Below are 10220 nucleotides of genomic sequence, written 5' to 3' on the forward strand. Positions count from 1 at the left end.
ATTGCTCGCTTGGCTGCGCGGCCCTGGCGCGCGATCCCGGTTTCCTTGCAGAACAAGTTTAAGGTGTGATACTCCCCACCACCGTCCGTCCTTAACACATGAATGCGGCAATTGAACTGCCGTTCAAAGAATACCATAAAATGCTTGAACTTAAGCGCCGCGACGTCTTTGCTAAGAAGACTCTGCAGTAGTTGATGCGATGGTCAACGCAGTTGACCATGTATCGGTTTCCAAGCCTGTCTCTCGGAGACATCAACCCTTTCAGGTCGGAGCAGATGATCCCACCGATGACATCGATCGGCGATTGCTCCCGGTGTCCTTCTGCGACGGCTTGTTCTTGGTCTGCTTGCCTTGAGCGCAGGCCAAGCTGTTTGCACGCACCTCGTCCGTAAGCGCGATTCCCGACGCCGGATCCTTCGCCATCAAAATGGCCTCTTTGATGGCCTACGACTTGACCTTCTTTGGTATAATATAGTCAGGTCAAAAGTGCCCGTTCACGAAAAGGTTAATCCTTGTAACGAACTGGCCTCTCGAAAAAATGGCGTGCAATAAATAATACATAGATTTCATTTTGTCCAAATTATAGGTTATTTCAATGGATTTTATGATTAATATTGATATTAACCCTTGCAGTTTTTAATTTACATCCCTGATGTAAATCTAAGAAGATATTCAAAGGGCTGATTGGATACCGCTTCTTTTTAATCATGGCTACCGCAGATTCGTTCGGGCACCAAATGACCGCTTCGCATAACAATCCCGATTCAGATTGGATCCATGCTCCTGGCGAAGCTAGCAAAGGCAGTGAGGAAGAAGGGGGCCAATGCCCATGATGACGGTAGCGATGGAGATGATAAAGATCCTGGAGATGGTGCTGACACTGGCGGCGACAACGATGATGAGGCACCTCCAGCACCGACAAGCGCAGTACTCGCCTTTTCCAATGGCGGCTTCCGAGCTTCGATCAGAGTCAGAGTTTGACTGGGGATAGGACTCGGACTTGAAGAAGGCCTAAGCGAGACTGAGAAAGTACAGTTCATCCGTTGATGCGATGCGAGGCAACAACTCACGCAAACTGTCGTCATGAACTCATTCTCGTTTCTTAACCCAGTTGACAAGATCGGGTGGTCTGCATCTAGATTGTTCATAGATTCACTTGAACCCATTTTAGGCTCGTTCAAGGCAGTGCAGTGAGTCGTAGCAGCTGAAGATAGGAAATATCTCACTCAATCACCTTTCGTGTATTCACTTGAGCGCAATGTGGTGTGGCACTTGGAATGTTCTAAAGAAGAAGACCTCGTACAACGGGATCCCACCAACCATGAGTCATCCAACGCAACGACGACAAGGTGCGCTATCACGTACTCAGTTGCTACATTTGCAGCCGACAAAGGCAGTAACACTCCACATATCTACTAACGTACGGTACATCAGTCGGTGTGGCTACCTTCAAGTTGTCCAAGCTACGAACGCTCTATAACACGACAGGGAATTACTACAGCACAAGAAAGACAAGACCGTACCACTATCGAATGATCTTCGTGTCCGACTGCGACCACGATGTCACTCAAGTCCATATCAGATATTTGGAAAAATAATTGCGATTCGATAAGTATCTGGCTTTTGGAAGTCTAAATTGTTATTATTGGGAGATGTCAGCGGTATTACAAACGATATTAGATCATTCATTAACAATAAATATGGCAGAACTGCTTCGGGTAGAAACACCTGGCGTAATGGTGGTTATACCAATCAGATTAGAGACATCATCACCGGGTATATTCATGTCGACGCTGAGAGGTAGCTACGAGCGTTTCCCAAGCCACCATCTCAGTTTTCGGCATTTCTTGCGTGCAGTCATTTTGAGACACGGCTCAAGGTTCCCTGAACGTTGAGCGACGATGGCCCTCAACAAACAAATCACCGCCTACTTTACGTCACTTGACCGAGGGTTGTTCCGCTGCAATATTTGCCGTAGCGTGAGGAAACAAGCTGGGGGGGGGGGGGGGGAGGGGATATTCCAATCTGAAGGCGCATCTGGACGGGAAGCATATGGGGTATCAGGCTCCGTTCGAGAGCAGTTCGGATCGGTCGTTGCGATTCTGTGTTTCGCATCGGAGGAAGCAAGTCACCTGTCCGAGTGGATCCAGTGGATTATCATGCGCAACATGGATTAAGACGCTCTCACGAGAGCCATGAGCAAGCCGCGTCTTGTGACACGGCACCGACGATTTACGCGCATACCAACCGTGTGCTTGATCGAGTCGCTTCTCCGCTGGTGTGTCGGCTACGAGAAGATGCGTACGCGCTGGATCTTTGACCGTGGATCTTGGAACCTAAGCACCACAAACAAGGGATTCAACTACATATTCAACACAAGTAGAAAAGACCATATGGTTGCCAAGGTATTGAGCGGATACAAACCCACGGCCGCTGTCCCTCTCCAAGACCTGTCCAGCTTCGACGCTGACACGCTCAACTCGATCGCCCGGTTCCAACGGGTATTGTTCGCAGCTTGCTATCAGCTCGAGACGGAGGCCTTCAACATCAACCGGAAGGTTATGGACGTTCTTACCGCCTGCGTCGTTCGGCACTATCCTGTGTTACAGACTTGAATCCAAAAAGTCCCACGGTGAAGAGACTCGAAACCTGTGTTGCACAGGCTGGACGTACGCTGGCGGACCTCCTTGCCTGGTCAGCACATCTTGTCGAAGCTTGGAATTCCTATGAAGAAAGTGAAGAATCCGCCACACCACCACGCAAGTACGAGTCCAACCCAAGAGAGCCAAGCCAAGAACAGAAGATCACCGAGCACCAAGCTGCTGTCATTAAACACCTTATCAAGAATTCCAAGCGCCAAAATGCCCTCATGGACATGCTGGAGGCAAAGCTAAACGGTGATCCTGTAGCTGCAACGCACGAGAGAAACAAGCAAGATGCGGAGACAACAGACGTGAGCGATCCCAAGAAAAAAACAGCGCAGAGGATCTGTTACGTACCTTCACGCAACTTGGTTTACCTGGTATGCGCAAGAGCTACGCTGGCATGCCGGAGTACCAAAGCAGCAGCGCTCGAAAGCAAGCTGCTGGTTGCGTTCATGAACCTGTTTCTTGAAGACGGCTTCATGCTCGACCAAACGTCCGCGGACTACCGGAATCGAGTGCTTGAACTTGGGAAGCGCGCAAAGGACGCCGTACTCGCATACTTGAAGAAGGAGCACGGTATCAAGTCCCGTGGATCGAGCGCGATCCTCAAGCACCTCCGGGGGATCCACAGCGCCGACAGTCTAAATACCACGATTTAACGCCATCGTCGACTTCTCCAGATACCTGCAATTCAAGATCCGTCTCCTGGCTACACGCAATACGTATTCGAGGATATTAGTAAGTAGGAAAAACAATCGGGTTTCGTGTACACCCACCCTTCTTCGCAGCGCGTAGGCACATCTACCGCGACACACGCTCGTCGTTGTCGTACTTGACGATGGCCCGGTTTGAACAGGCATCCTCAAGGCCGAAACCTTGCATTCTTCCAGTTGAGCTACACCATTGGAGTGGGGGGGGGGGGTGAGGCACTGTACGTCTTTGGAAGCTGTACAGTTGATACGGAAGATCTGGGTAGTAGCGAGGAAAAAAGTAAGACTGAAGGCCAACGCGCATTATCGGTGACGGCTTTACTGAAAGTAAGAGGCTGCTCATCACTAGTTTTCTTTATTCGTCTTACACACAAGTGCCACGTTTTTACTGGCAGATAGGTCACCAATACACATTGGTAGCTGTGGCGACTGGCTGTCGCTTGATTTTAATAACCGGACAGTGGCAACTTTATCTGGACAATCGTGAAGATCCAGCCTCATCGTTGAATTCGCCGGGTTAGGGACACTTGGCTCTCATGCCAAAAAAATGCATAGAAATACAAAATAGCGATTTTCTCTGCCCAGAGGGCGTTTTAGGCATTTCCTGCCGCCTATAAAACAGTCTGTTTGACCACACTTTAGCCATTCACATCAGAGTTTGTCTCCTCTAAACCTTGTATGTATCTGAGATAAACGCTATGCAGTACACAGGTCCGATAAGGTCATCGGGCCGATATTTTTGTATGGACAATGCCAAGTACCGCAAAGTATTACCGTTAAAACCTTCTAAAAAAAGCAGCCGGTGCGCCAAAGTGATAGAATGGATGGCAGAGTATGGAATTGAAGTTCCCCCAAATGCAACCAAAAAGAGTTTGTGGGATCGACTATCGAAACATGTCGAAAGTTATGTAGTACCAATTCTTCTGGAAATCGCTAAGACCAAAGGTCACGAGGTCGTGTATACACCGCCGTATCATTCCGACCTGCAGCCTATAGAGCTTGTGTGGGCAATTGTAAAGAGAGAAGTTGGCTAACAGTACTCTACAAAAACTACTTTTGCATATATTTTACCGAAACTACAGACTGCGTTCGCAAATTTGAAACCCAAAAGTGTCCAGGGATGTATTAATGCCGGTAACAAACACTTGATGCTCCTTAAAAAAAAACATCTCGAGGTAATGGACAATTGCGACGAATCCTCATCGGAGGGAGACCTCTCAGGTGTATACGACGAAGAAGAGACCAACAAGTCAGATAATCTAAAAATTACAATAAAAACTGTATTTGATTGGCTAGACATATAAAAATCGAGTTAATATTTGATGTCACGTCTTATTAGGACCTTCACACTCTTTTATATGAGTCAACTTCATTGCAAGTTTCCAAACAAACGCCTCGACAGCAATTTTCGCAATTTAATTCATTGTTCAACTCAGAATACGATAGCGAAGAGATTGGTGTATTCTTTTGGTAAGATAAAAAAGCGTCCCGGTCACTGTCGACCACTGTAAGTCGGCCGCAAATTCAAAAAGTAATTGGGGCACTTTTTTGGTCTAATGTTTGATGGATGGTCGCATGCCGGTATGACTATGCTATGCTTTTTGCTGTTTACGAAGCAGGTGGTGAGTGAGCTCCGCATGTCTCTCCTGGGTCTATTCCTTCTGACAGATGAATGCAAATTTTGTTCCACCCCCGTTATGTTTCTTGCTAAACATTAACATCCCATATATCGTGATGACCAGAATCAAAGTTTCTGCTTAACATTGGCGGTGTCCACGGGTTGTTTATGGTGCCAAGAAGATGTTGAAAGCTGGCGATATCATCTCATTAGAGGCATGTACTGTGTCGGTTTGCGCTTTCACTAGTTGTTTGTGTCACCTCAAAGCACTTCATTCCGAAAGCCTCAGTCGAGGATAGTAAAGATTAATTGATCACCTTTACAACGCCCGTGACAAATGCCTGTCCGTGCGCAATCTTTGCGGTGGCTTCAGATGCTCTCCCATGGCTATGTACTCAGAGATAAAGCATAAAACATCATTCGCACCTCGGCCATACCCATGTCGTCACGCTGCTAACGCAGCCAGATGCTTTCAATTTCTTTCAGATGCCCGAAGAGGTCAAGGATTTTCCAGTGCTTCGCGTCAGTTGGAACGAGTTCTTCTGATGCGAAGCACTGTTTAAACGGCTGTATCTTCTCGATATCTGATCGGATTCGAATATATCTTTACACCATTGTAAATGTAGACAAGCACAGAGTCACGTTTTGCTCTGCAGGAAGAAGATCGACAAGCTTCTTCAGTTCATATGGGGTCAAGAACTTGTTGACAGCAAGGATGGATCGATAGCTGGCACACCCAACAAGAGGATACGTCCAACGTTTTCACAACAGACTGAATGGCGTGGCAGTTGTCATCCTATCATGTTCGTCGTCTTGTCATAAACGTCGACAATGTTTTCGAACAGCATTGACGACGACTTGGCGACGGTTGCAGTGACTCTTAGCTGGTATTGATGACATTTTAAACGCTCGGCGGAGACCTGAGAAGGTGCGACGACTGTTTAGGCGTCTGTTGGCACGCGAAGCGATCTCTAACGGGCCATAGTTCACTTGGTGTTTGAATTCCTGATTAGGATTACATATTAGGATAGGTTCCAAAGGGGCGGCATAAAAAGCAGAACACAATTCTCTATCCAAGCACGAGCGACATCCGGCTTCGACATAAGCGTCTGGTTTTGCTTGTTTTTTTTGGGGGGGGTGTTGTGCCTGTTGGTGGGCCCGAAGCTCTCTAGCTAGGGTTGAACAGGCAAGACTAAGATTGTGTGTTGGCTGGTTAATATCGAGCGTTTATGTGACAGCTTTATTGCGGTAACTTGCACGTTTGATAGCGCGCGTTGTCTCTCATATATTATTCCAGTCGAGTGTTGAGCACTCGGTGTCCTCGCAAATAGTTATTGGTGTCTGGCGCCCTCCCGATGTTGAGACTACGAGGGTTCAAACCACCTGCTAGTTTTGCTCGTGCTAGTTGAGTGTAGATATATCCACTGCCAGTTTCCTCGTGCTAGTTGGGTGTTTCCACTGGTTGGCCTTTATAAATGTCCAGTCTGTCCAGGCGCTAGATCCGAATGTGGGTCTTCCGATCTGCCTGATCGATTGTTTGCCTTCCAGGTAGATGTGTGATTGTAGGGGCCACCTACCTACACGAGTAGCAAGTATTTACTTGGGGTTTCCAACACCACAACTTTACCAAGTCGCAGTAGATTTTCACGTATCTTTGGCACGAAACTAGGCAAGCAACGGAATAGCTTATCCGGTGGCGAAAGTCCACCAGCAGGCGAAGTGACCCGTTTGATTTCTGCAAAAGAAAAGAATACAGGTGCAGCAGACTCTAAGGCGTAGACCTGGTGTATTTCCAGTGATGCTGGCGATCGTCCCCGTGTTTCTTGTTCTACGTGTTTTTGGACAATTGGAGAATGGCGATCCTCTACTGTGAACAAAGCTCTTATAATAATACAAGCCGAGCGGAGCCCCGCTAAGCGGGGCTCTTTGAACAGTGTTAAGCCGAGCTGGCAGGGCACCTCTTCAAATCCTGCGCCCTGTCATATATCCTCTTACCTAGCATACTGCATCCTCTAAAATAGCCTACTGACACCGCCCACTAATAAAGTGGTGTCCAGAGAGCAGCCTATACGAATCTCACCATTTTGATTGGCTGACACACGCTCAGCCAGTAAACAGCCCGAAGGAGCGTGACAGCTCTGTAAACAGGTGGTTGACGGTACCCCATAGTGAAGGGAGGGAAGGCGTTAGCAACTTATATATATAGATATAAGGTGGGCCACACCAACGAGATATTTTGAAAGGTGGCCACTTCAAGATGGCACTCTTTGCTGCACCCAACTGAAAAATATGTGACGAGGCAGCTGCACCCAACAGGGCACAACCCACACCCAAACATGCCCAAGTGTGCCCTTCAAACGACCATGACCCACCCAACTGTTCGCCCAACTCAAGAAGCCAGTGCGCAATTGTATACACTGAACATGTATAGCCGGTAGACCGCACTTAGTGGGAGTTTGGCGCGACTCTCTGGTGCGAAGTCACCGTGTTGGAGTTTTCAACTTTATCTTCACCGATAAAAGCAAATGACCTCTAAGAAAAAAAACAGGTAGTGGTATATTGAACACTGATTATCTACAACTGATCCTTCACACCTCGATCAGCATACGCATGTAGCGGTATCGCAGGAGCTGTAGGATGTTTTTGTTCACGTGACCAAGTGGCCCAGCCCCACATAATAACTCAAAAGCAAGAAGCACATACACACCGCAATTGTAACTGTCTGACGGTACGCCTAGTCCAGGATCGTAGATTGTCATGCGGCGGCTTGGGCGATGCTTGCCGGGTATCATCATAATCAATTTCTGAGCCGCGGCTCGGACGGTGTTCAAATAAGATGACGCCATGGAGTCGTAAATGTAACTCTTACCATCTTGAAAGTCTAGCAACACAGCGCACCAGTGATTGTTATTGCAGTTGATGGGGAAAAGTGCCTTTGTGTCCTTTGTCACCCCAGTCAACACTCTACTAAAATGAGAAGTTTCCGTTGTAATCTCCCCATTATAAATACCTAGATAGGCAGGGTCGACGACCTTCACGTTGGGGTCGGCTCCAAACTGCTTCCTCAGTACCATTTGCATAACCGAATCACTAAGGCATTCTTTTGCGGCCAACTCCAAGACTTCTGTCTTCTCCACTGCTAAAATTGAAATATTCTTCAGCTTGTTTGGCAGATCGGGATCTTTCTCCACATTAAAGCTCGCGTTTGTGTGTCGATAGAAATCGAGCTGTTGAATCCATGTGAGTGCTCTCTGGATCCTCTTCAACGTCTTGGTAGTCGCGTGCCACTGTCGCATGAGAGCTAACATCGAATTTTCAAAGATTCCAACACCAAGGATCTCCAACGCAATGTCCGTTTCTGGTGTCCCAGGGTTTTTTCGCTGGTAGGCCGTCACTTTAGCCCTGTACTTGTTCAGTAAATCCATCGGAAATACTCGAACAATCTCTTTGGGCATCATCACTGGTTTTGTGGGCGGTAGTAGTGCCGTCCTATGAGCGATTGGAGGTTTGGGCTTTGGATCGAAGTGATACGCCTTGAACTGCAAGATGCACTCGTGAGACGACTCATACGTTGGAGCACCTTTAAGTATCTCGCGAATTGTCGCTAGATTCCGCTGTCTTTCATGCATCGCCATGTCTTCTTGTACCATAGCAACAGCCTTTTTACGCTTAGCTTTCACAGCTCGAGATTTCTGTTTAGGACGTCCTTTCGATCTGGGTGGGCTTAATATCTCGAACTCAGACTTTAAACCTCCCACCGAGAGAGTAGGAACTTGTGTATTGAAATTGCCGGATGAAGCCTGCTCTTCGACACGAGATCCAACCTCATCTGTAAAATGTTGCTCCGTTACCAGAGCCGCGTTGTTTGATACCAACTCGTCACAGCTCGCGCCCATCTCGGATATTCCAGTCCCCACCACTATTCCATCAGACCTCACATCACTCAAACACGAATCCAACTCTGTCGATCCAGAGCCCAATCCACCTGAAGCAGTGCCCAACTCACCCGATATGGTCAGCTCGCGAGATCCAGAGTCCGTTCGGGTAATGATATCGTATTCCCCATGTCTGAAACGAGCATCAACTTCACGTAATGTCGCCATGGCAACCCGGTATTCACGCATTCCTAAGCCACTCAGATGCTCACTAATTGACGAAGTCAAATAGTTCGCCTCTCTGAATTTTCTGCTTGAATCCCAACAGGTAGTCGATTCTTTCAGAACACGAGATACGCCAAATGGTTCTCCAGTAAATTGAGGTACTTCTGCATCCGAACGTAGAGATATCCGTAGCCATCGTGAATTGAGTAGATGCGTTGGAATGATGTTTTCACAGCGGAGGGCCTTTTGAATGAAAAATACATGTCGGCTAGGCAGAAGTCTTGATGTCATGAACAAGCATGAGCATGACCAGTCCGACTTCGTTAGTGAATACTCACTGTGCGATTCATCTAGAGCGTCTTCATCGTCCGATTCGTGTTGGATTAAAAACACTCCTGGCACGGCTTCGTGAAACTTGTACTTCGCCTTGGTAATGGCAAAGTAGTAATCGTCGTAAACAAGTTCACATGCGTGTTCGCTCACCAGTTTAGCATGATGACGCATTTCTCTGTCATACTTGGGGTCGTACACGACTGAAAGATTGTACACACAATTCTTGAAGCTCTTTTCCTGCTGATGCTGGTAACACAGAATCCCCGCAATACATTCATCAACCGCCATAAAAGCGTTCACCATGTCCTTGAGCTGTTCCCACGAAGCTTCAAGTCTGTTGTTTGTGTTGTTTCCAAGGGTCACGACATTCTGTCTCTCAAATGCGCACCACATGGACCAACAGCTATCCCAGTTTCTCACAAAATATTCTTCAAACGAATTTGTGATGACTTCGTCAGATCGATTTTCTTCGAGCTCAGTTGTTCACCACCAGCACCCAACTCGGAACCACCAGCACCCAACTCGGAACCACCAGTACCCAACTAGTAACTACCAGCACTCATATCATCTGATGACGTGCACAATTACCCAGGATGGCAGCGCAACTCTCGTGACGTCAGTTGTCGAGATGATTTACCAGTTCCCACGCTCATGATATGCCGCATGTACTCTCGAAATTTTAGAAACTTCCGTTCCGTCCGAGCGTATACCAAGACGTTCACGGCTGCATGTAGCTGGTTCTTCTGCCAAGTAGTGAATCCATAATGCGACGACGCGATCTGCTCTCGGAGATATTTCAGATCGTGAAATTGAC

At 47.5% G+C, this 10220-nt stretch overlaps 3 protein-coding genes and 1 pseudogene across 4 annotated transcripts; 2 read left to right on the forward strand and 2 right to left on the reverse strand.

Moving 5' to 3' along the window:
* Positions 1 to 823: 823 nt before the first annotated feature.
* On the forward strand, positions 824 to 991 carry PPTG_23206 (hypothetical protein; the record flags this gene model as incomplete). The annotated part of the gene is made up of 1 exon (XM_008909060.1): positions 824 to 991. One exon carries the CDS (start codon positions 824 to 826, stop codon positions 989 to 991), a length of 168 nt encoding a protein of 55 aa, XP_008907308.1.
* Positions 992 to 1321: 330 nt separating this feature from the next.
* PPTG_23207 (hypothetical protein) lies at positions 1322 to 1598 on the forward strand (the record flags this gene model as incomplete). The annotated part of the gene is made up of 2 exons (XM_008909061.1): positions 1322 to 1349; positions 1435 to 1598. The coding sequence occupies 2 exons, from the start codon at positions 1322 to 1324 to the stop codon at positions 1596 to 1598; spliced, it is 192 nt and encodes a 63-aa protein (XP_008907309.1).
* Positions 1599 to 3478: 1880 nt separating this feature from the next.
* PPTG_20560 lies at positions 3479 to 3550 on the reverse strand (annotated as a pseudogene). The gene has a single exon. The product of its transcript is annotated as a tRNA-OTHER (tRNA).
* A 4011-nt stretch (positions 3551 to 7561) lies between these two features.
* PPTG_13415 (hypothetical protein) lies at positions 7562 to 9799 on the reverse strand (the record flags this gene model as incomplete). The annotated part of the gene is made up of 1 exon (XM_008909062.1): positions 7562 to 9799. The coding sequence occupies one exon, from the start codon at positions 9797 to 9799 to the stop codon at positions 7562 to 7564; it is 2238 nt and encodes a 745-aa protein (XP_008907310.1).
* Positions 9800 to 10220: the final 421 nt, after the last annotated feature.

The sequence above is a fragment of the Phytophthora parasitica genome (genome assembly GCF_000247585.1).
Source record: "Phytophthora parasitica INRA-310 unplaced genomic scaffold supercont2.32, whole genome shotgun sequence".
NCBI lineage: Eukaryota > Oomycota > Peronosporomycetes > Peronosporales > Peronosporaceae > Phytophthora > Phytophthora nicotianae.